Raw genomic sequence first — 26,640 nt, 5'->3', positions numbered from 1 at the left:
TATGTCCCTCACCATACTTCTGTATATTTCCTCCTCTTCTTTCTCTCTGGTATCATTCCAGTGTATCCTGTCATGGTGTAGACATCATTCCATGTGGATTACAACATAAACATTTTTCTACCTATGAGTATCCTTCATTAAATGGAACTCATGGAATTCTCAGCATATGAGTTTTTCATCAAATTAAACTTTCTGAATCAATGCAAGGGATAAATAGATCACCAGGTCCTATAAGCACTATATGTCGCTGGAGATAAAGCTTATGGCCTTGTAGTTTAGTCAGAACAGTGGCAACTCAAACCATCATAGGAAGCTGCATTAGGTGGACTTTATTAGAAGGGAGTGCTAAAAGAAAATGCTAAGTACAGATGGATTTAAAATGAAGTGCTGCAGCATAAATTTTCAATGGGAGGCCATAGTTCTACTTTAAGACTTGAACCCATAAATTCTGAATAGAGGCTGAAAACAGTATTGCTAATTTAAAGTGATAACAGAATCAAAGAATGCTGTTCACAAAAACATTTGTCATGTCTGCTTTTGTTTTCAGAATCGGCTGGTGCCTGATTGGCTGTTTTAGGATAATGATGTGTTATATCACAATTTAGGCTCAAGCATATAGCAGTGTGATTTGTTTCCGTGCAAGATGAAATGTTGTATGAAAGGTTATAGCCCAAGTTTGCAATTTTTACTTCTGCTCTTGTTATGTCACAGGAGCATTTTTATTCTCTTCTAGTTTTTCTAGTTCTAGTTTTAATGTACATTTTAAAAAAATGGTATGCTGCTCCACAAAAATTCCAGTGTGGCACAAAAAAGCTGATACCCCCCTAATTTAAGGCTGTACATTTGTATTCTATTGTCAACAGGGTTGCCTTTAAGCACAAGATGGGTTCTGCAAGTATAGGGCCCCACAAAGCAACAGCTGGTATAATAGAACATGGTACAAATATTCTGTAAGGGATTTAGATGAAACAGGTAAGTTGCTGCCCCGTACTTGAGAAACAAATAAACGTTTCCTTTGTATTTTGGATCCAAAATTAACTGTTCACCAAAGAGCATGAACAACTAATATAAACTATGATGATGAAATAACTGTTAGAAAATAAGAGAAACGCTCCCCTCTCATTGAGCATTGCATTAAAAAATTATATATATATATATATATATATATATATATATATATATACACACACACACAGTATCTCACAAAAGTGAGTACACCCCTCACATTTTTGTAAATATTTTATTCTAACTTTTCATGTGACAACACTGAAGGAATGACACTTTTCTACATTGTAAAGTAGTGAGTGTACAGCTTGTATAGCAGTGTACATTTTCTGCCCCCTCAGAATAACTCAACACACAGCCATTAATGTCTAAACCACTGGCAACCAACGTGAGTACACCCCTAAGTGAAAATGTCCAAATTGGGCCCATTTAGCCATTTTCCCACCCCAGTGTCATGTGACTCGAAAGTGTTACGAGGTCTCAGGTGTGAATGGGGAGCAGGTGTGTTAAATTTGGTGTTATTGCTCTCAATCTGGTGACTGCATCCTGAGTCTTGAAGGTCCAACCACAAAAAATACAGATGACCACTGTGGCACTTTCCCAGTAACAGCTTCCACTCGGGTTGCTTCCTGCTAAACTTTCATTATCTGTCGCCTCCTTCCCATGGTGCCCCTCTACCAGAGCAGGGCTTCCACTTACCTCCAGTGACTCTAAGATCCCAGCTTCACCTATGGGGACATCTAGAGGCCAGCTAGGGGAAATACCACAGGCCACATCTGTGCCCTACCCTACACCTTTCAGGAGATCTCCAAACCAACAATAGTTTAAGGTGCAGAGAGAGGAACTCAAGTGGCATGCACTGGACACTAACCCCAACCCCACTGAACACCTTTGGGAGGAATTTGAATGGCAATTGCAAAACCAGGTTTTCTCATCCATCATCAATAAGCCAACCTCACAAATGATCGGCACAAATTCCCACAGGCATGTAGCACCCTCCTGCCAGGCTGCTTGTTTAGGCAAATTTGGTTTTGTTCTCCTGTAACCAGCAGAGCTGTTTGTTGTGTGATTGCTTTAAGCTGTTTTGGGCTCTGCAGAGATCCCAGCCATTGCTGAGAGGGTCCGCTCAGCGCCAAAACCCTTTCAGGGACCAAGAGGGGTTACATTGAAGACCTGCCATGGGAGTACACAGGGACAGCCTGTCTGCTGGAGTCACAGAGCAATATTTCAAGTGGAGGGACACTGTGAGTATTGACCCAGAGGGCCTGGGACATTGCTATAGGTGCTCCAGTGCTGTCCACTTAATGCCCCATTGCTTGAAGTGGCTCTTCAGTTATTTGTTTAGAAATTTCAAAATCAGCAGCTACAAAAACTGTAGCTGCTTACTTTAAAAAAAAAAAACACACACTCACCTGTCCAGGAATCCAGCAACAGGGCTGCTGTTAGAAATCCTGGGGCCCCAAAACAAACAAACTATCACATTATATTTTTTACTAAAAATACACTCAATTCATTCATAGTGGACACAAACACAAGAACATTTCTGCTAAATCTTAAAGATAAACTATTAATAAATGAAACTGTGTGTGAATGAGGTATTGGAGCTTGTTCCCATGATCTGCAATGGCCTGTAGAGTGTGAATCAGTAGTTTGTATATATTGGCTTGAGCGGCAAGCAGTCAGCCTCTGTTATCCTATGTGGATGCAGCAGCTATACAAATACAGCCTCAGGTCCTAATTTTGCACGTGTGTTGTCACAGGTATACAGCCCTGAACACAGACAGCTGCACTCCTGTCAAATTAGGACCTGTTGCTGTGTTCATACTGTCGCTGCATCCCCTAAGAGTAACAGGCTGGTCCAGTCGCATCAACAATCCACTTATTCACACGGCCAGACTACCTGTGTGAATGCGTCCTTAGGGCGGGTTGGGGGGCAATAAAAACCCACAGTTGGGCTGCACTTTTACTACCCACCAACTGCTACACCCTATTGCAAGAGAGGCAGTGGCTAGGGATGTATTCTATGCAGCCATGGCAGAAATTATACATCTGTCGAACAAGTATCATTCAAGTAAATAGCCCTGCTCTGCAAGCAGTCCGCAACCTCAATGCGTGCGGTTGCAGCATGCTAATACGGGGTTAAAGCAGGCAGTGAAGAGGCAATATACCTTCTCACCACCTGTCAAAAGCTCTCTGAAGAGTGATCCAAATGCTGACTGCAACATGCTAGACAAACCCCTTCATTTTCTTTGTTAACTATTTTTTTTTTTTTTTTACTGCCTTGTTGGGGGGGGGGGGGGGGCTTTGGTGAAATATCTAAACCCCCGATATTTAACTTTTTGGACGGGGAAAGGGAATGAGGACATAGATTCCTCAGTTCCTTTCTCTGTAGCCTCAGCTGGATAGATGAATGAATAGGAAGAACTTCCTGTTCATTCACAAACTAAAGCATAGTAGACACAGTTTACTATACTTCAATGATAAATGGACACAGGCGTGATTAGTAACAATTACTCACTGTGTTCGTTTAGAAAAGGAAGGGGCCGGTAAAAAGGACATATTTACCTGCCTTCAGAGCTCCACCCTGAGCAGCAGCCGGGGGGAGACAAGAGAAGGGAAGCTGCAGTGCTGCGGGGGAGAGATCACACAGGGGGCTGGGTGATGATCAGCGTGGGGGTGGAGGTGCAATACCAATCCCGCTGCAGGGCAGCTACAGGGAGGGAGAGGAGGTGATGCCAACAGTGTTGCAGGGAGTACCACAAGAGGAGGCAGTACAGCTGGCCTTCCTGCTCGGAAGGTGGCCAGGCCCCCCTTTGATGGGGCTTGGGCCTGGCAGAAGATGGGCAGATTTACTGCCTTATATGCAGCCCTGTCCCGTGCTGTTCTCACCCTAACTGGTTTCTCCACCAGCCTTTGAGTCCTGGCGCTGGCATGCTAACTGTGGGCAGCCAGGTATGAATCCTTTCGGGCTGCCCACTGTGCATGCGCATAACGTGCTGCGCCCTGTGACTTAGCCTGTGAAATGTCTCAGAAGGTTGCGGACAGGGTTCTGGGGTAGGAGAACTTCTTCTTGGATTGCCTAGGGTGGAGGAGGGTTAAATTCTATGTTGATGCCCATGGTTTTGGAAATTAATGAGAGGGATATTTTCCTGTCTAGTTTGAAATGCTGAAAGTGTTTTCCACAGTCTAACAAGCCTGGTTTCTATATCATCACACAGAGGAAAGCCTAGGCTGTTGCATAACATCTTTCAGGAGATTTCCAAACCAGCAAACGTTGGATATCCGAACAGAATTTTAAAAGACATATAAGTGCTCCATTATGCTGTACGTTGTTACTGTAGTGGGGGCATTGTGAAATTCAAAACAGAATTTGCAGAGTCCCTAATATAATACTTTAAATCTAAGTCGTAATGAAGTATGTCTTTTGTAGCTGCCACGGCTGTTTGTGTTCACAGCCATGGATTTCTGAGCCTTATATGTCTCCTCTCTTTCTCACAATCTTAAAAAAAATATAGCTATCAAGAAAACATAACTATCATTTCAGACAATACAATGATGGTTTCTGTCACATGGCTGCCATCTAGTGGCAAAAACAGAAATTGATATCAAAAATATTTTAGTTAGCAATAGTTTGGGTCTCTTTGAAAATCATTCTTAAAAAAAAAACATTTTGTCTGATATGATTATATAAATTTAATTGTATGATGCACTTTGCTGCAAACTCATTCTCTTAGCATTTTTTTAAGATAAAGTTCAACTTTGAACCTGTGATTTGGCACATTGTAATTTGACTGGCCTCTATGGATTACACTATTTTGCATTTGACCATTGCTTCTTGCACAGTTGTGTTGAATAAATAATCTATTATGCATAAAGGAAGTCCAGTTTCTTATTTTAGCCAATAAGAAGGGACAGAATAGAATGCATTATTCTGCAACATCTCGGAAAAAAAGTTAACATTAATTAATTAATGTTAATTAATTTTAATGTTAATTAATTAATTAATTGGTCAGAAAAATGATGAATGATACTGGATGGGCTTCTACAGGCACCCTCTTTCCCATAATTTTAGGTGACCCCATAGGTTATAATATTTTAATTGGAATTGCTCCTAATCAGTCACTGATCAGCACTGGACCTGCTCTGGAAGTTTAAATCTGATTGGCTACTGTAAAAAATTATCTGCTGTTTTTGATAAGAACGCAATGATACAAAAGGCTCACAGAGGTCCATTTAAGGTGCGTTAAGAAAAAAAAAATCCTTGTTGCTTATATAGACCAATCAGGACCCTTCTTCATTTTTGTAAACCATGGACTGTAGAAAAGACAGAAAAAGGTTGATTGCTTGCTATGGGCAACTAGAAACTATGCCTATAACACACATCATACATCAGCCCATAATATTTCGCTACAAGAGAGAAAATCTTCCTTAACGTAGAAACCCTTGGGACTGGCTGTGAACTCGGTCATTATACGTCTATAACAAGTCTGCTGACCTCGGCGTGCTTCGCATTATGGATCTGTAAAACGGGGGAACCGCACACAAAACCAGATGTGCTTTTGAGTTTAACCTCCATAAGACTATAAATCACTTGTCACTTGTACTGTATGTGTTCTGGATTAATTCCATCTGTCAACTGGAAGGAAAAACTTTAATTATTGTAGATTCTTACTAATTCGGTGGACTAAGGCTGTGTGATTTAAAATTCCAGGTTGGAAGAAGTACAGGATAAATTGAAGCAGAGGGGGGACTTGCAAAGACAGAGGCATGGAAATCCAGTAGCAGCTTGAGATAAATTGAGGCAAATTTACTATCAGCTTGAAGCTTCCTTAATGAATTACTCAGCTAGCAAGCTGCCTGTGTTCCCAAGTTTCCCCAAGAATTCCAAGTTTTCTCTGTCCTGGTGACTTTGTGAACATTACCTAGATCTTCTTTGTTTCCCTCTCAGGGGTCAGTTCTCCCCACTATATAGCCAAAAGTATATGGACCCCTACAAATATTAAGTTCAGGTGTTTCCAGTGAAGGGTATTGGTAATACTATAGCATACAAAGACATTTTAAACAATTGTGTTTTTCCGACTTTGTACCAACATTTTGGGAAAGGACCCTTCTAGAATCACTTGGCCCCTGTACATAAAGCCAAATTCTTAAAAAAAAAAAGTTTGATGGAGGAACTTGAGTAGCCTGCACAGAGCCCTGACCTCAACCCTACTGAACACCTTTGGGATGAATTGGAATTCCGATTACAAGCCAGATCTTTTCATCCAACCTCAGTACCTGACCTCACAAATTCCTACAAAGATACTCCAAAGTCTTGTGATAAGCCTTCCCAGAAGCTGTTATGTTCATAAAGGGGCAGAGATGTAACTCCATATTAATGCCCATGCTTTTGAAATGGGATGTTCAGCAAGCTTATATACAGTATATATACTGTATGTCAACCCTATAAATTTCTTCTCGCCTGCTCACATTTGGCGAGTGGAAATTAGTGAAGGGCAAGTGTGGGGCAGGGGCAGACTGGGCTGACAGTTTAATGGCTGATCGTTTCTTGCAGAAGCGGTGCAGCTATCAGAGTGGCCGCTCTGATGTCCTGTAAAGATGGCTGCACCACTTCTGCCAGAAGCGATCAGCCATGAAACTGTCAGGAGCATATGAAGGTTGGATCACATGGAGCAGGGATCCCCGCTGAGACACAGCGTGTATATGAATAGCCAGCCACTGTTAAACAAAGGAGATAGGACTTTGTTTGACAGGGGCCAGCTATTCATATGCAAGCTGTATCTCAGTGGAAGATCCCTGCTCTATGTGACTTGGCCACCAGATCCTCCTGATTCCTCCCTGCTGCACTGATGGGCACTGATGAGGCTGCACTTATAGGCACTGATGGGCTGTACTGATATGCAATGATAGGCTGCATTGATTGGCAGTGCCCATCAGTGCCAATCAATGCAGCCTATCATTGCATATGATGAGGCTGCACTGATGGGCACTGATAGGCTGCACTGATGGCAAACAATGAGGCGGCACTGATGGCCACTGAGGAGATGACACTGATGGCTACTGATGGGTACTGATAAACTGCAATGATAGGCACTAATGAGGCGGCACTGATGGCCACTGATGAGGTGGCACTGATGGCCAATGATTAGTACTGATAAATTGCACTGATGGGCACTGTTGAGGCGGAAGTGGTAAGCTACACTGATGGGGCTGCACTGATAAGGCAGCACTGATATGCGGCACTGATGGCCACTAATAGGCTGCACTAAGGCCACTGATAAGGCTGCACTGATTGCCACTGATCAGGCTGCACTAATGGCCACTACTGAGGCGGCACTAATGGCCACTAATGAGGAAGCACTAATGGCCACTAATGAGGCTGCACTCTTAAAGTGGAGTTCCACCCAAAAGTGGAACTTCCGCATTAAGTGTTCCTGACCCCATTACATGCCACATTTGGCATGTCATTTTTTTCTGGTGGGGGGGGAGTGAGTACCTAGATTTGACAGGTACCCGCTCCCACTTCCGTTTGGGCCACCTAGACGGCTCGAGCAGAAGTTCTCTTCTTCCCCTCCCTCCCTGCAAGAAGATTGTCCAGTCATTCATAATGTGCAGCACGACTCGCGCATGCGCAGTTGCACCCAGCTGTGAACCTGCAAGCTATTACAGCTGCGTGTCCACACCAGTGAGGCTGGCGCTGGGGAGAGCCGAGGGAGAGAACCGAGGCTCCTGCCAGCCGCATTGCTGGATCGTGGGACAGGTGAGTGTATGTTTAATAAAAGTCAGCAGATACACTTTTTGTAGCTGCTGACTTTTAATAAACACAAAAACCTCTGGAACTCCGCTTTAGGCAGCACTGATAAGGCAGTACTGATATGCTGCTCTGATGGGCACTGATGAGGTTGCACTGATGAGGCCGCACTGATGGGCACTGATAAGCTGCACTGATATGCTGCACTGATGGGCACTGATGGGCACTTATAGGCTCCACTAATGGCCACTGATGAGGTGGCACTGATAGCCACTAATGAGGTGGCACTGATGGCCCCTGATGGGTACTGATAAACTGCAATGATGGGCACTAATGAGGCGGCACTGATGGTCAATGATGGGTACTTATAAACTGCACTGATGGGCGTTAATGAGGCAGCACTGATATGCTGCACTGATGGGCACTGATGAGGCTGCACTGATGAGTACCGATGAGACGGCAGTGGTAAGCTGCACTGATGGGGCAGCACTGATAAGGCAGCACTGATATGCTGCACTGAAGGGCACTAATAAGCTGCACTGATGGCCCCTAATAGGCTGCACTGATGGCCACTGATGAGGCTGCACTAACGGCCACTGATGAGGTGGCACTTATAGCCACTAATGAGGCCGCATTGATGGCCACTAATGAGATGGCACTCTTAAGCTGCCCTGATAAGGCAGCACTGATATGCTGCTCTGATGGGCACTGATAGGCTGCACTGGTGGCCCCTGATGAGGCTGCAATGATGGGCACTGATAAGCAGCACTGATGAGGCTGCACGGATATGCAGCAATGATGGCCACTGATGAGGCAGCACTAGTAAGCTGCAAAGATGAGGCTGCACTGATAAGGCAGCACTGATATACTGCACTGAAAGGCTATGATATGCTGCACTGATGGGCACTGGTGGGCACTGATGGGCACTAATAGGCTGCACTGATGGGCACTAATATGCTGCACTGATGGCCACTGATGAGGCTGCATTGTTGGCCACTGATGAGGCTGCACTGATGACAACTGATGAGGTGGCACTCTTAAGCTGCACTGATAGGGTTGCACTGATAAGGCAGCACTGGTGGGCACTGAAGGGCTGCACTGGTGGCCCCTGATGAGGCTGCACTGATAGGGCCACGCTGATGGTCACAGATAAGCTGCGCTAATGAGGCTGCACTGATAGGGCAGCACTGATTTGCTGCACTGATGGGAATCTACTGATGGGCACTGATGAGGCTGCACTTATGGGACTGTACTGATGGGCACTGATGAGGCTGCAATGATGGGCACTAATGAAGCTTCACTGATGGGCACTGATGAGGCTGCAATGATGAGCACTAATGAGGCTTCACTGATGGGCACTGATGAGGCTGCACTGATGGGTACTGATATGCTTTATGTTAATATTGTTAAAAATGTTGTTAATATTTATCTTTGGAACTTAATTCTACATAAAAATTGTAATTTCATGAGATAATTTACGAGGGCGTGTTTAGGGATGTATTTAGGGTTGGGGCAGGGTAAGGGCTGGGTGGGGCAACTGGGGGCAAGTAGCTCTTAAGACCTGGCTAGTGGCTCAGGACTTGAAATTTCGAGCCCTGTGCATTATATATATATATATATATATATATATATATATATATATATATATATATATATATATATACGGTATATATATATATATATATATATCAATAACATCACCACATCACCGCAATATCAGCAGGAAGAGGACAGGGCACCCCTGCAGTGGAGATTTCTACAGAATCCAGCAGCCTGCATGTCCTGGGACATACATAAGTAATAGATAGATAATGTAACTAAAGCTGTAAGGAAAAAACATTTTCTTATCTAAACTTTAGCTTTATAGAGTAACACTGATTTTCCCAGAAGGCTGCACTAAGATACAAGTCAGATTTTGAGCATCCGCTGCAACAAAAATGTAATTTCTGGTGAGATACTCGCAAAGGGAAATCACGTCTAAGGGGATGCAGACCCTGCCAGTGCAGCAGCTGACTGATAATTATAAAACCACTCCCATAAAGATATTTCTTCAGAATAACAGAAGGTAGGAATCTGCAACCAAGTTTGTTAAAATCCTTGCAATGTACATTGGTCACCCAGAGAGGAATTTTTTTTTTTTTTTTCTCAACAAAAGTGGAGTTACTCTTTAGGGCTCCTTGCTCCACTTTTACACTGCTACTGTGGGCACTAGTTCTTATGTTAAGTACAGCTCTACTTTCTGTATACAGTTAGGTCCATATATATTTGGACACAGGCACAATTTTCATACATTTGGCTCTGTATGCCTCCAGAATGAAACTAAAACGAAACAATCCAAACGAATTTGAAGTGCATCCAAATGATCCAAATGAATTTGAAGTTCATCCATCCAAAGAATGCATTTCCAGAACTATTTTGGCATTTTTAGATGTTTTTTGGCAAAGTCCAATCTGGCTTTTCTATTCTTCAAGCTTATGAATGGTTTGCACATAGTGGTGAACCCTCTGTATTTGCTCTCGTGAAGTCTTCTCTTAATTGTAGACTTTGGCAATGAAAGGCCCACCTCCTGGAGAGTGTCCTTCACTTATCTGGATGTTGTGAATGGGTTATTCTTTACCATAGAGAGGATCCTACTATCATCCACCACTGTTGTCTTCCGTGGACGTCCAGGCCTTTTTATGTTGCAGAGCTCACCGGTGCATTCTTCTTTACTCAGAATGTACCAAACTGTTGATTTGGCCACTCCTAATGCTGCAGTTTTTGAAGCAATGACCTGTTTCACTTACATAGAAAGCTCCTTTGAACACAGCAACAGATTCCAAATGCAAATACCACACATAGGCTGGCCATACATTATACAATTTCCTTTTTCAATTTCCTTTAGATTTACCTTCAACCTTGTAGTGAAAGGGCCTGCCTGATTTCAGATGAATTGAAAGTGTTTAGGTTTGACCTCATTTAATATGGTTTTTAGTAAATCTAAAGGACAACTATAAAAGAAAATTGTATAATGTATGGCCAGCCTTTGATTTAACTGCAGACCTTTTACCTGCTTAATTGATGAAGAAATAATAAAGGGGTAGTCCACACCTGGCCATGAAACAGCTTTTGATTCTATTGTCCAATTACTTTTGGTCCCTTGGAAAATGGGGATAGCAATTCTTAAAAGCTGTAATTCCTAAAATGTACATACCCTCAAATTAAACCTGAGAGTGTGCACTTTCAGCCCATATCTATTATATAACTATAGCTTGAATATGTTTTAGTAAATACCTGAAAAAACTAAAATTGTGCCTGTGTCCAAATATCTATGGACCTAATTGTATGTAAAGGAAAAGAACATTTCAGAAGGTTCTTACCATTCCTTCAGGGCACATGCAGCCAGAAATACAGATGGAGCTCGGGCATTCAAACTCATAGTTCTGGCAAGTTTTGGTGCATTCATTTCCTCTTATGGTTGGATCATCCGGTGAGCAAACCACTTTTCTCATTGGAGGTCGGCACACCAAACTTCTTTTTACTGTAATTTACAAAGGAAATAAAATAGTTATATAGGCCGTTATTAGATATGAAATTAACAATTTAGTCTTCTCTACAATTTCGTAGAAATAAGCCTCAAACTTTGACACACATTGTTTGTAAACAAAGCTAATCATTGGCTTTGTTTCATAAAAAAAGTCATGTGATCATCATGTCAGAGCTAACATGACAGCCAGGCACTTAACTTTTTTAAAAGGAGGTCAGCAATAACAGTGTAAACCATGGCTGGTCTCTTTTGAAGCTGAACTCCAAGCAGATATAAAAGACAAAATAATGCAGCTCTGTATTCACTAAATGCACTGTTAACCACTTCTGGACCGGGCCTTTTTCTGACACTTGTTGTATACAGGTTAAAACATGTTTTTTTGCTAGAAAATTACTTAGAACCCCAAACATTATATATAGCAGAGACCCTAGAGAATAAAGTGGAGATCATTGCAATATTTTTTATCACACCGTATTTGCGCATCGGTCTTACAAACGCAATTTTTTTGGAAGAATTTCACTTTTTTTAACTAAAAATTAAAAAAACAGTAAAGTTAGCCCAATTTTTTCCTATAATGTGAAAGATAATGTTATGCCGAGTGAATAGATACCCAGCATGTCATGCTTCAAAATTGCGCACGCTTGTGGAATGGCGACAAACATTGGTACTTAAAAATCCCCATAGGCGACATTTTAAAAACTTCTACAGGTTACCAGTTCAGAGTTACAGAGGAGGTCTAGGGCTAGAATTATTGCTCTCGCGCTAACAATCGCGGTGATACCTCACATGTGTGGTTTGAACATCGTTTACATATGTGGGTGGGACTTGCGTATGCGTTCACTTCTGCACGCGAGCTAACGGGGACGGGGCACTTTATTTTTTATTTTTACACTGTTTTTTATAAAACTGTTTTGATCATGTAAACATCCCTTGTAATAGAAATAAGCATGACAGGACCCCTTTAATGTGAGATCTGGGGTCAAAAAGACCTCAGACCTCACATCTACACTAAAAAAGAAAAAAGCAAAGTAATTTTTTTTTCATGATGAAACAAAATGGCCTCTTTAAATCCGTTGCTAGCTAGCAGCGTATGATGTCGCTCCGGTCCTCCAAGGCCATAGAGTCGAGGGAGGGCCATCTTGCCCTTACTTGACTTCCTGCCTGACGGGACAGCAGACCGGAGCGTTTTCCCCGCTACTGGCGGGTCCGGTAAGCGGGGAAAACGTCTGGGAAGCGACAGGAGGGGGGGGAAGCACCTCTCCCGCCACCCATAAGGGTGATCCCACAGCAAATCCGCCGCTGGGACCACCCTTATGTTAAAGCGGACCGCCCGCTATCTGCTGCCATAACCCCCAGTAATTAACGTCAAAGTACCGACGTAAAACTGCGACGGGCAGTCCGTAAATGGTTAAATGTATTTTTTAAAATGAAGCAGTGTTTGTACCTGGATTTGACCTGGTATCAGCCCCTTGCAGTCAGTGTAAAGCTGGCTACACATTATACACTTTTTATTGTTTAATTTCCTCTAGATTTACCTTCAACTATGTAGTTGAAGGGCCTGCCTGATTGCATACATTTTAAAAGTGTTTAGGTTTGACCTTGTATTATATAGTTTTAGTAAATATAAAGGAAAATTGTACCAGAAAATTGTGTATGTGTAGCCAGCTTTACCGCTTGTGGACCGCCCCATGTACATTTACTGTGGTAGGGCAGCCGCTCTGTGCCAGATCACGTACTGGTACATGATCTGACACTTCCGGGTCCGGGGCGCATGTGCATGCCGTTCCGCGTCCCACCTGCATTCCACACGGTGGAAGTGACGTGTTGCATGTCCTTATCCCTACGTGTTTCGTCAGCAAACATCTGCTGTCATCAGGGGTGACCCTGTGGAACACAGGTGGGGCACTGTGTGGAACGCAGGTGGGGCGCAGAATGGCTGCTTATAAAGGACTGAGAGCAAGTTTTTACATTGTAATGAATGTGAATTTTCAACTTTTATGAAATAAAAGTATTTGAATACTGCGCAATGAGAGGCCTTTCTCTTTTATATACATCCCTAATTTGAGAACAAGGACCTCATCTGATGAACCCGGGACCTATAAGGGTTTACCTTTATGCTGTTTTTCACTACCTGTAGTGGAGGTCAAATACATTTGGCGAGTGGCTTGTGCATGTGAGTGTCGGTGGAGGAAGGAAATCACGGGTGATTTTTGGAGCGAAATGTATTGGAGAAGATCGCCTATTACTTTTTCACTGTTTAGGATCAATGAAATATTGCATGGGATTTTATGAGCACTGTGTTTTTGTCACATAGTGGTTTACTATAATCATTGGTTTTATAATCACTGGTTGTTTATGAGCGCGGACAACTTTATATATATATATATAGATATATATGTATGTGATATATATGTGTTTTAAATTTTGGCAAAACATCTACTTCATGATGGGCTGCTTGTAACTATCAACTTTTATTTATTATATATAATTTTTATATAATGTGTATATATATATTGCTTTTTTCCTGTGAGCAAGTGCAGGGGTTTGTGTGCACTCCATTATTTATTTAAATGAATAAAGAAATTCGATTTTTTTACATTTCTTTTTATTGGATGTGTTTGATATCAGAAAGTAAAAAATATTGTTTTTTTTTTTTTTTCAAAATTGTCAATCTTTTTTTGTTTACTGGAACGTGATCTGACACTTCCAGGTCTGGGGCATGCATGTGCGCCGCTGGCGACAAGCTCCAGCTGGATTGGACACTCGATGTCCGCCAGTACCCATCGATTGTTCAGGACACAAGCAGAATGGCAGTCTGCCTATGTAAACAAGGCAGACCTCCGTTCTGTCAGAGGGGATGGTATTGATCTTTTGTTTTTGCTAAGCAGGAACATGGATCTTTACCTTCCCTTAGTCAAAGCACCTCCCCCACAGTTAGTAAGCACAATTTTGACATAAATGTTTTTTGGGTACAGTGTTGCATGACCGTGCAATTGTCACGCAGTGCCTTATTGCAAAAAATGGCCTGGCCATGAAGGGTGGTAAACCTTCAGAATCTGAAGTGGTTAAAGCCGAGTCCAGACTCGGAGAGGCAGGAGAAGCAAAAAAAGAGCTGCAGTGCACAGGTGCATGCTGATAGAAGGAGAGAGTAGGGTGACAGAGAGGTGAGTTTGTCACTGTGCTGATTATCTATTGGCCAGTTACAGTCGATGTACAGTCACAGGTTGTGGTAAGGACAAGACCTGCAAATGTTCCTAAAGTAAAGGAGAAAAATCAGGTATCCTGCCCAAGGCTGTGCTGTGTTGCAGAGCTGTGTAAATCTCAGGACTGATGGACAGAAATACAAATTCTTTGGCTGCAAAAGCAGCTCCTTTACATATAATTCATTATTGAAATTAGAGCTTTCCTTTCAAGCGAAAGGTTCCCATCAACCTTGATATACAGTACGTATATAATACTCTCTAGCAGTGCTTCATCATTAGGACCACACACTTGTTAACCTTTAACGTGGAACATGTGATATAATACATTGTTTTATTTCCGTGTTCTTGGATAGAAATGAAAACTTTCTACCGTGGGGACTGGGTGTCATGCGGATGTTCTGTCAGTCAGCACACATGGTAATAAAATGGAGCTATATAATTCTAGAACATTATGAACTGCTGAACGCAGCCATACGCCCTGGATGTTCTGCTCTTTAGCAGCGTACCATGACAATTCAGGAACAATTCCTAGTGCGCTTGTTAAACTTATGAAATCATTACAGTCAGGGATGGATTTCAATTCAGTGTCCCCTTTGGCCATTTTTTTTACAGTCACTGACCTAGCCATCTTCTCTAGCCATAAATCTATGTGTCCTCATATTTTTATGCCTCGTATAACATGAACTCAGCTTAGAACTAAATGTCAGGCTATTATTGCCTTGTTGTTTCAGGCGTACATGAGTAAGAAACCTAATAAGGCACAGAATGGTCTGGATCCCCCCAATTCCAGGATGACAGCATATAAATGGTAGTTTTGCAGAAGACCACATGGATTTATGAATGGAGATTAACCAAGACCAGTCAGGAGAGAGATATTATGGAGGCTACCATTACTGAACATGTTAGTTGATTGACAGTCTCTCTCTTGTTTCCGTAGTTTCAAAGTCGCTGACCCTGAATGAGTATGCAAAAAAGTCAGAGTAAAGTCATAGGTCAGGGAAGTCGCATTTGCAGATGGTGAGGTTGGCCTGGAAGTCTTCCTCAGTACAGGTTTCTTTTAACCTAAAGTGGAACTTTAGTCAGAAAATGAAGTCCTGCTAGATGACTTCAGGCTGGCCCCTTTTGCAGGTATAGCCAGGGCTTTTTTTTCAGCTTGAACTTGGTCGAACTCAGTTCCACCACCTCTGGCTCAGGCCCCTCATCAACCTGCTCACCACTATCACTAGTAAACACAGAAGTCCGGCTTGTCTCCCAGTGGCTCCCACTGAGTGCAGGATGGGGGCAGGGGAGATATAGTGGCCTAGGGTGCATTGCAGATGTTGACACCCCCACTGGATGATCTCCCTGCAAGTGAGAGAGGCAGAGCCACCTACAGCGGGGAAGTACTAGAGCTGGGTTGGGTTGGGTACTTAAGCTTATTACAGCAACAAAGGTAAGACACGTGGAAGATGGTGGAGCTTTTGGGGGGGGGGGGGGTTGGGGCAGTGGAGGAGGGTTTGTATGCAGAGGTCAGAGGTGAAGAGGGGTGAAAGTGAGATGTGGGATGCAGAGGTAAGCAGCTGTGTATGAAAGCTGAACTCAGCACTCTGTGTGTAGCGCACCCCCAAACTCTACACTCTGTGTGTACTGCACCCCCAAACTCTGCACTCCTGGTATTTAATGCCCCTTTAAGACCCTCGCACTGTTTGTGAAATTTAAACACAACCGCTATCTGATTGGTTTGGAGGGTGTGTAGGGGGGAGAGACGGGTTTTGGGGGGGAGGGGTTTGCAGTTGAGTACCTGCACCTATTTCCTGAGAAAGAAAGCCCTGGGTATAGCTATGTAAAACATTAACTACTTATAGCAAAATGACGGCCGGAAAGTGGTTGCTCTATCCTGGCTGACCATCATATGACGATATCCATAAAGAGCCTAATGACATAAGCTCTTTACCATGTGGCCAGCTGTGTCCAATCATAGCTGGTCACATAGTAAATAGGAAGTGCCATTGATTGGCTTTCCTCAGTTCGTGTCTGACAGGCACGAGTAGAGGAGAGCCGATCGGCGGCTCTCCTGATGGGGGGGGGGGGTCTATGCTGGTAATCAGAGCATTGATTACCAGTGCAGACCCTTGGGGGATGCCACTAGAGCCACCAGGGATTGCCTACCCATGGCCACCAGGGATGCCCACCCATGGCCACCAGGGATGCCCACCCATGGCCACCAGGGATGCCAATCAGGGCTCAGGGACCCTTTCAGTGCCCTCCTCATCAGTGCTGCCCATCATTGCCATCTATCAGTGCCATCCACCAGTGCCCATCATTTCCATCTATCAGTGCTGCCCACCAGTGCCCATTATTGCCCATCAGTGCTGCCTATCAGTGCCCATCAGTGCCACCTAGCAGTGCCATCAGTGCTGCCTATCAGTGCCCATTAGTGCTGCCTATCAGTGCCCATCAGTGCCGCCTATCAGTGTCCATCAGTGCCGCCTATCAGTGTCCAACAATGCTGCATACCAGTGCTGCCTATCAGTGCCAAATATTAGTGCCCATCGGTGCTGCATATCAGTGCCGCCTATCAGTGCTGCATATTAGTGCCTCATAATCAGTGCCACCCAATCAGTGCCACCCCATCAGTGCCTCCTCATTAGTGCCTGTCAGTGCGGCCTCATCAGTGCTCATCGATGCAGGAAAAATACGTATCTATTTACAAAATTTTATAACATAAACAAAAAACTTTTTTTTTTTTTTTGGTGTAGCAAAAAAGAAAAACCTTGCGGAGATCAAATAACACCAAAAGAAAGTTTTTTTTGTGGGGAAAACATGATATGCATTTGGTTTAGGTACAGTGTTGCATGACCGCGCAATTGTCATTCAAAATGCAACAGCGCTAAAAGTTGAAAATTGGCCTGGGCAGGAAGGGGGTGAAAGTGCCCTGTATTGAAGTGGTTAACAATAAGTGTCTATACTGTTTCAAATCAAGTAATACACTGTCTTACCCTGCACTGCACATGCTCAGTTGCTCTCCCATTTTAGGCATTTTTAGGTACTGCTGAGTTTGTAGAGGCTGTTATGCTGACAGCCTTAAAGCAGAATTAAACCTTCCTATCCTGTCTTTTGAAACCATAAATCGGTGGGTTTCCACTTTATGATTTACTGTTGTTTGAAAGCTCTGGGCTTAAGAAAAATGGCAGCCTCCAGCAAATAGAGTTTAGGGGTAAAGTTCCGCTTTAAGGCAGTATTAAGCCCAAAACCAGAAATGTAATAAATTGCAGATTACCAATCCTTAGATGTGAGGGCTGCATTTGTTTTCTTTTTTATGGTTTTTCCTTCTGTTTTCACCTGATGATCCGGCCCCTAACACAACGGCTGCGTAAAGATGCCCCCTATGAAGAAGGAACAACCGATACACCTTTGGACAGCAGCATTGTCACACTGGTGGGAGGAAAGTGCTAGATGTACTAGCAGATTTAGATGCACTAACAAATTGAAGCCTAACTTCAGGTAACACCCAGTTACAACAATTGTTTTGTTTCATTTTGTATAAAGGTTTTACATAAATAAATAAAAGCTGGTTGTTTTAACCACTGCGGCAGGGCGGCTCGGCTGCGCATAATCACGTAGATCTATGTGATTATGTGAATGTGGTCTCGGCGGCATGCGTTTACCACCACCACTGCACTCCCGCTGTGATTAGACACAGCAGGAGCCAGACCGCGGGAGGAGCGAGCACGATCGCCGCAGACATCTCACAATCTTCAGGGAAAATGACAGGAGAGCCGCCTGCCTCTGTAAACAAAGCAGGCGGCTCTCCTGTCAGACAAGCACAATGAGATCCTGTGTCTCAGCTAAGCTGAAACACCAATCTCTGTGTGCCTGTCACAGAGTCCTACCCTCACAGTTAGCAAGCTCACACTTAACCCCTTGCTGACCCCCAGTATTAACCCCTTCCCTGCCAGTGTCATTTATACAGTAACAATGCATATTATTTAGCACTGATCACTGTTTTGGTGTCACTGGTCCACAAAAAGTGTCACTTAGTGTCATATTTTTCCACCGCAATGTCGCAGTCCCGCTAAAAATCGCTGATCGGTGGCCCTTGAGGCGAACACTCTAGTCTGCGGGCGGGTACTCTGCCTCAGGCCGGGGCTCAGGTGCTGGTCTAGAAAGGTCCTGACAACAGAAGAAGCTTGAAGGGAGTCTTTCCTGAGAGGCAGCGGGAACAAGGAAGACAGTGTGAGCACTACAGCACGGTGCACAGAGATGTATAGTAACGAAGTAGAACTACTTAAGTACTGTACTTAAGTACCGAATTGCGATATCTGTACTTTCCTAGAGTAGAATTTTTTTCTCCTACTTCTACTTTTACTTCACTACATTTTTTCGATGATTTCGATACTTCTACTCAAGTATTTTTTTTTTGTGCTGCATAGTTACTCGTTACTTTTAAAAAAATTACCACTGCCAGAACAGTAGATGGCCGGTTACATAAAGCTCAAAAAAATGTGTATAATGTCATTTGTAAATCAGCGCATACGAAAATAAAGGCTGTGTATAATAAAAGCTGCTATACCAAATCTTTCCAATAAAAAGAAAATATGAAACAAACAAATAAATGGTGCTACAGCGCTTAAAGTGCATCAAGAAACTACTAACAAACACAGGTTAATCATTTGAATAAATCATTTGAAATAATAAAAACCACCATGATGTTCAAACTTTTGACTTCTTTCTGTAACCACTTAAGCCCCGGAGGATTTGGCTGCTAAAGGACCAGGGGTTTTTTTGCGATTTTTTACTGCGTGACTTTAACGGACAATTGCGCGGTCGTGCGACGCTGTACCTAAACGAATTTGACGTCCTTTTTTTCCCACAAACAGAGCTTTCTTTTGGTGGTATTTGATCACCTGTGCGATTTTTTGATCACGCGCTATAAACAAAAAAAGAGCGTAAATTTTGCAAAAATAACAATATTTTTCACATTTTTTTATATGAAATTCCCCAAAAAAAAAAAGTAAAAATCAAAATTTTTTAACATTTTTCGGCCAATTTGTTTTATGCTACCTATGTTTGGTAAAAAAAATCGCAAAAAGCGTATTTTGATTGGTTTGCGCAAAAGTTATCGCGTTTACTAACAAAGAGAAAGATTTTTGTCATTTTTGGTGTTTTTTTTTTTAACGCGTAATGGCGGCGATCTGCGATTTTTTTTTCGGTACTGCGACATTGCGGCGGACAGATCGGACCCTTGACTGACATTTTTGACACTTTTGGGGTTACCAGTGACATTACTGCAGTAATCAGTGCTATACATATGCACTGTTACTGCAAAAATGACACTGGCAGGGAAGGGGTTAACTTTATTGGACAGGGAGGGGTTAAGTGTGTCCTAGGGGCGTGCTTTCTACTGTGTAGGGACATTCCTATTGGTGTAAAAGCAAAGATCAACCGTTCTACATAGTAGAACGGTCAGATCTTTACTTTTACACAGGGAGAACTGACAGGCAGCTTGTTTACACAAGCTGCTCTGTCTTTCTCCCTTCACAGGAGCGATCGCAGTGTGACTGGCGGACATCGAGTCCGCCGGTCACACACACTGACTTGCCTGTGAACGAGCCGCGGCGGGCGCGCGCCCGCCCGCGATAGGCTCGCAAGTCAGTGACAGGTGAGTGACGTACCGATACGTCACTCTGCCTGGCCGGGGCTGACCGCCGCAGTATATAGTCGTGCGGCGGTCGGCAACCGGTTAATAACTACATAACACAGTACTTGTACTTCTACTTTCAGTACTTGAGTAGAAATTTTTTTTCAAAACTACTGGTACTTTTTACTTTTAGTACTTAAGTAGCAAATTTTTTGAAAAAACTACTTGCAATACTTAAGTAAAAAAAATGTTGAATACTTTAGTACTTCTACTTAAGTAACTTTTTCTGCGAGCACTTCCACTTCTACTCAAGTCCCTTTTTGATCGAGCACTTGTACTTTTACTCAAGTAGAAATTTTGAGTACTTTATACAAGTCTGACGGTGCAGGGACTTACAAGGCGAGAGACTGCCACATGTAGCGGGTCTCTCTTGAAGACAGTGGTGTGCTTAAGTCTTCTTTTATCCCTGGGAGATCTCCAGAGAGACAGTCGGGTAGACTGGTAAAAAGAGTCAGTCAGGACGACTGGTGAAGGGAGTCAGTTGGCAAGACTGGTGAAGAAGCAGCCAGGTGGGCTAGTGAAGAGGCAGCCCTGCGGGCTGGCATTTCCTACAGTGACAGAGCTGTGACCAGTGTTTACAGGGAAACTGGAGGTACTCCAGGATGCAGTTCACAACACATTGTGCTTCTTTCTAAAGGGACTAAAAGTTCCTAGCCTGTAAGGGGCTGTTGCTGATCTGACAGAGACTGTTAGCTTGTACAGAAGAATCAATCGGAGTTGTATATAGGGAGGAAGTTGTCCCTTGTTTTGTCACTATCAAGTTCGGCATCCCATAGCTCCTATCCCCATCCAAGTTATTACCCCCTAATAAAAACACAAAGAAAAGCTCAATGGCCATTCATTGTCTTTTAGATGAAAGCTGAAAATGTTATGTGCCTGGCTGTGCAGGAGTGGGGGAACTTTGTCACCTGCAACCCTTACGGGGTAGTGCTACACATATACTGTATGTAGCCACATGCATTTAACTAAATGGTTGGAATTCTACTCTATGGATAACCTATAACATAGTTGCAGTGTTTCCTGGACAGAATTAACAATTCATGGATCAAGCTACTGCCTTCAGCTACTATGTAATCTGTATAATCAGAGGATGGTATATATGGTTCCAGTGACTTTTGTTTCATTACAGTGACAGAACTTATGTTTCATTTATATTCACCTCTTGCAGACTGGCTAAAATATGCATCTGCGTAATAGGAGCCGGGGATGTCAGTAGCAATGCAGTGCATCAGTCCGTCTTCACAATAACTGAAAGAGACAATGATAATTAAAATTACTACATTACCAGCAACGAGCCGTGTGCAACATGCAGGAACCAGAAGTCATTGGGGTCAATTCACTAAGCGTTAACTAACGGCAAATACAATGCGGTAAAATAACGCATGCGGTAAATCAGTTCATTAAGAATTTAGCGTTAGATAAAAAATGCGGTATTTTTTCGATTGTTCGGTAACTACCGCATTTCCTCATATGGTAGTTTATCGCACGTGTCAGTGGTTAAGGGTTGTTTAAGGTCATTTCCTTATAACATTTTACTTTTTAACATGTTTATTATTTTTCTTTTGCAAAAAACTATTTTTTAATCTAACATTTTTTACAATAATCTATATTTGGAGGCATTGACATTTGAACTATTGTCTACTGATGCTTGGTAATCCAAGCTGAGTCTTTTCCATGTGAAACACTGTTGCCTGAAAATACCTGTTAAGCTGTGTTGCATTCCTTTACTAAATCCATCATGCCATACATTCATAAAATTATTATTTTTTTTTTATAAATGTATGGCCTACTAGAGCTGTTGAAAGTGCTCTTTACTCGATTGTTCTATGTTTTGGTCCAATTCTGTTCTGCTGCCTATGTTTATATTGAAGAAAACTTGACTATATGTTTTTATCTTTTTTTAAACATTTTTTAAACATGTTCCTATCCAAGTTTAACTTGTTGTAATGGCGTATATAACTAAAAGTATTAGACCCCGTTCACATAAAGTCGCTCCGACTTCGGGGGCAACCTGTGAAGTCGCGTGCACCGCGACTTCGGCACGACTTGTACGGACTTCATATAATTGAAGTCAATGCAAGTCACTTCCAGGTCGCCCCGAAGTAGGACAGGACCCTTTTTCGAAGTCGGAGCGACTTGTGACGCTCCTATTAGAACGGATCCTGTACTACTCAATGGACCCGACGGTGCGCGACTTGCCAGGCTGACCAAGTCGCCTGGCAAGACGTAATAGTGTGAACCGGCTCTCATAGTGGCCACTTCAAGAGGTCACTTCTAGCTGGAGTAATGGTTGACATACTCCATTGTTGCACTTTTGTGAACAACGTTTACTTTGAAAAAAAAAACATAGTTCTTGATGTTAAATTTCAGCCGATGTTTGCATTTAATTTGCACTAAACGTCATGCATTTTTGCAAAAAAAAAAAAAAAAAAAAAATACTTGTGGACTCGTGATGTATAATGCCACATTTTTGTGTGTCCACTGCTGGTGGAATAGTGTCAACCTTCTGTGGGTCCTCTCAAGGTGGAATTAGACCCCTCTCTGAGGGTAGTATTGCACCCTTTTCTGTGGGTGGAATTAGACCCCTCTCTGAGGGTAGTATTGCACCCTTTTCTGTGGGTGGAATTAGACCCCTCTCTGAGGGTAGTATTGCACCCTTTTCTGTGGGTGGAATTAGACCCCTCTCTGAGGGTAGTATTGCACCCTTTTCTGTGGGTGGAATTAGACCCCTCTCTGAGGGTAGTATTGCACCCTTTTCTGTGGGTGGAATTAGATCCCTCTCTGAGGGTAGTATTGTACCCTTTTCTGTGGGTGGAATAGTACCCCTTCCTGTGGGTGTTCTGTGGGGGTAGAATTAGGCTCCTTGGGTTGCATTAGGCTCTCGGTGGGTGGAATGCCCCTTTCTGAGGGTTTGAATAGGCCCCTCTTTCTGGTACCGCACTGGTTACCAGTTACCACCACCATAATGGTGGTGTTAAATGTTGCACCTTTATTTAGCTCCTGTTTCGTTTGTGAATTGGAATTAAAGTGTACGTAAACCCTCACATATACCCAGTGAAGTGGACAGCCTCAGATGATATACAGAAATTAGACAAATCTCCCTATACAAGTTTTATTTGTATATCTGCTGTCTTCAGCTTTCTACCTGTTCAGAAATTGAACAACATGTTAGAATGTTTTCTTCCTGTTCCAGCACTGGGTGTGGAATCTTGGCATACACTGTGTGACAGCTGATTGGGGGAAAGGCACACACCTTTCCGAATAGGCAGAGGAAGGAAGAAACTTACAGAGCTCTCTGTGATTAGACAAGCTCTCTGCTAATCTATCTCTATGCACCCACACTGACACAAATTTCCAGCTGCTTTTATCTCCTGTGTCGGAAAACTTGTCAGAAGTTATAATGCTGATAACAGAGGAACGGAGCAGCAGAAAGACATAGGACTTAAGGCTTTGGAGAGAGATATGTAACTACTACAGATATATGTGCCCAGGTCAAGTTTCATGAATTGGACTTACATCCAATTTCAACAGATTATCGCACGATTTTATGCAATATTTACTGACATTTTTTATTTTTGTTGTTTACCGCAAAATCGTTATTTTTTTTAATGAATTGGACTTGCAGTAAAAGCTTAGTGAACTGACCCCATTGGCCTGACTGCCTCAATGTTCAGAGAATTTAAACTGAACTGTTTTGAATCATGCAGAGCATTGTTCTCTCTATCTTGCATTGCAAACTGGGTCTGTTCCTGAAGAGTATGATAAGAACGAAAGAAAGAAAGAAAGAAAGAAAGAAAGAAAGAAAGAAAGAAAGAAAGAAAGAAAGAAAGAAAGAAAGAAAGAAAGGGAGAGGGTGAGAGAAAGAAAGAAAGAAAGAAAGAAAGAAAGAAAGAAAGAATGAAAGAAAGAAAGAAAGAAAAAGAAAGAAAGAAAGAAAGAAAGAAAGAAAGAAAGAAAGAAAGAAAGAAAGAAAGAAAGAAAGAAAGTTTTATTAGTATTTAATTTTCTTGGCTGCCACTGGGTGGTGCTGTTCTATCACTGTCTGCACATCACATGAACTATCTTCTTACTTAGGAATAATATACAGATGCATACTAATATGGTGTATTTTTTCACTTGCTTTGGATTTATGTCATGGAAATATCTCAGATGCAGACAGGGCCCATTACATACCACATGGAATGGTGATTTGAGAACACGTCTTCAGGCTGGAATAACTCTCCATCGTAGTGGCACTCGCAGTCAGATTTAGGCACACATTCTCCATACTCATTGGCATAGAGACCAGCAGGGCAGTAACATCCTTCCATACAGAACTCTCTGCAGTTAGTGTCAGGGTGGGACAGGGACCGACAGGTCTTATTGCATGGACTTCCACACTCCTGATAGATCTTGCCCTCGGGGCACACAATCGCTGTGGAAAGAAGGAATCACATTATGGTCCAATCTCTGAAAATACATGAGCAACCATGAGTGTCTGTTGCCTATAACATCCAATGAGTTCCAAGGTTGCTGGGGCAGATAAAAAAAAAATGAAAGGGACTGCTTGCTAAAGTCGGGCCATACACTAGTAAATTTTCAAACTTGAATATTCGTTTGAACACTCGTATGAAAATTCTTTGTACATTTGATAAATGGACGCATGGTGTTTGAAAATGTCACTTGCGTTTAGCATTCAATTTTAGAATGAATACATCTCCGAAATAAAAATCACATACTCTGTTAGAAATTCATTTGATTGAGAAACAATTTCCGTCCTGCTTCTTCGAAATTGCTTGTATTTGTGGTTGAAAACGAACGTTGATTTCACCCCACCTTTCCAACAAAAATTCTCAAAAATAAAATTTCAAATGAAAATCTATACATGTATGGCTACCATTAGAGGCCCCTGAGGACACCTTTCAGATACAATTGACCTGATCCATCAAGCTGCAACAGCATGCAGGACACCAAATCCTGTAGCTGCTACATTTTAAATATAGGATACTTACCTGTCCAGGGATCCAGTCCCATTCTTGCATACTGCACATGTACAAGCTGCACCTTTTTGAATGGTTCTGCAGTCTTCTGAGACCTGTGACATGTCCCAGAAGGCTGCAGAGAGGGAGGGTGAGAGGCATAACTAGGTACCCGCACCCCCCCCCCCCCCCCCCAAAAAAAAAAAAAAAAAAATACATGCCAAATTAGGTGGGGGGAGGGTAACTTAACGTGCAACTTCCCCTCATTTCTAGTTTACTCATATTAGTCTAATCTTGAAGTTTGCAAACTTACTTTGTGAAGACGCCTACACATTTACTACCTTGAATTCTGTGACACATGTTCACAATGTGCATTGAAAAGGTACTGCTGTGTCACACATTTCTCAGAGCCTGCCTTCTGAACTACAAATGTGCTGAGAGGAGGAGTTTCAGGAGGGAGTCAGTATAGGAATCTCGGTGTGCAGGCAGCACGGTACCATGGGATATGTAGTCTATAGAAATTGAGAGTTACCAGCAGAAGAGAAGCTGCAAAGGTGCAGAAATAGATGACCAGCAGAAAGCAGAACTCACAACATGATTTTTTCAGTTATATTGGATTGTCAATGTAGCGGGTGCATCGCAACTACCGCGGCCATGCCAAGCCAACTGAGGCTCTCAATGAAGGGAGAGAGTGCCTGCCAGCAGTTGCAGGGTGATTTTCCCCCTCCCTCTCCTCCTCTTACTGTGCAGTGTGTGAGAGGAATTCACAGACATTCATTACCCTCCCCTGTTTCTCATTTGCAGAAGGAGCTAGCCAATCCAGGGAGGATTGAAGAACTGCAGAGAACTCTGGGACATGTAATTCCCAACACAGGAGGCTCCATTCTAACTACTGAGAATAGAACTACACACCCCAGGATTCTCTGGCAAGAGGAGGAGAAAGGGGATCCATCTTGTCTGCTGAAGAGAATTCAGTCACCACCAGGCAGGAGAAGAGACTTTACCCAGGGGAGAGGTGTTGCCTCCCAGGCCAGTCCACCGCGTTGTTTCAGGCTTCCAGTTGGGGACATACAATCTGAGACAGTGGGATCCCAGGTGCATATCCAGGTGCACCTGCACCGACAGCTTTGAAGCATTCCCATGTGAGGTGACCAGTAGGGTTACCATAAGAGCCTGCCTGTTCCAGGACATTTGTTTGGGCCTTGACCGCAGGATTGGTGAGAGGGCACTTGCCCATCTGCAGGAAGCAAGGACACTGCACACAGACAGAGGTATTTCACTTTGCCCACACTTGCCAGGACCTGGGTCTTATTAAAGCCATGTTAAGCAGTCACAGTGTCTGCATGATTATCCGGATACTGTCGGCATACCACAGTTACACTTTGCCAAGCAGGAGTTCTAAGTGCACCAACTAAAGTGGCTACCCGAAGATACAAGGCCTCAATTACTGGTGCCATACGGGCACACACATACATACTCAGGGCTCTGTATTTGAAGTGTATGTGCAGTGTAGTCTG

The 26,640-nt window shown here is 42.9% G+C and overlaps 1 protein-coding gene across 1 annotated transcript in view; it reads right to left on the bottom strand.

Annotated features, from left to right (window-relative positions):
• The window catches only part of VWF (von Willebrand factor), a 276,575-nt gene that overhangs the window by 185,780 nt on the left and 64,155 nt on the right, over window positions 1-26,640 (bottom strand). Inside the window, exons 16-18 of the mRNA XM_082255011.1 lie at window positions 24,339-24,579; window positions 21,325-21,413; window positions 11,116-11,276 (exon numbers count right to left, since the gene is read on the bottom strand). Of these exons, the coding sequence (XP_082111137.1) occupies window positions 11,116-11,276; window positions 21,325-21,413; window positions 24,339-24,579 (491 nt within the window). The remainder of the gene's footprint in view (window positions 1-11,115; window positions 11,277-21,324; window positions 21,414-24,338; window positions 24,580-26,640) is intronic.

The sequence above is a fragment of the Pelophylax lessonae genome, assembly GCF_965119305.1.
Source record: "Pelophylax lessonae genome assembly, chromosome: 4".
Lineage (NCBI taxonomy): Eukaryota > Metazoa > Chordata > Amphibia > Anura > Ranidae > Pelophylax > Pelophylax lessonae.
Note: the sequence above shows the minus strand (reverse complement) of the source record. Positions and strands in the feature narration are given on the sequence as shown.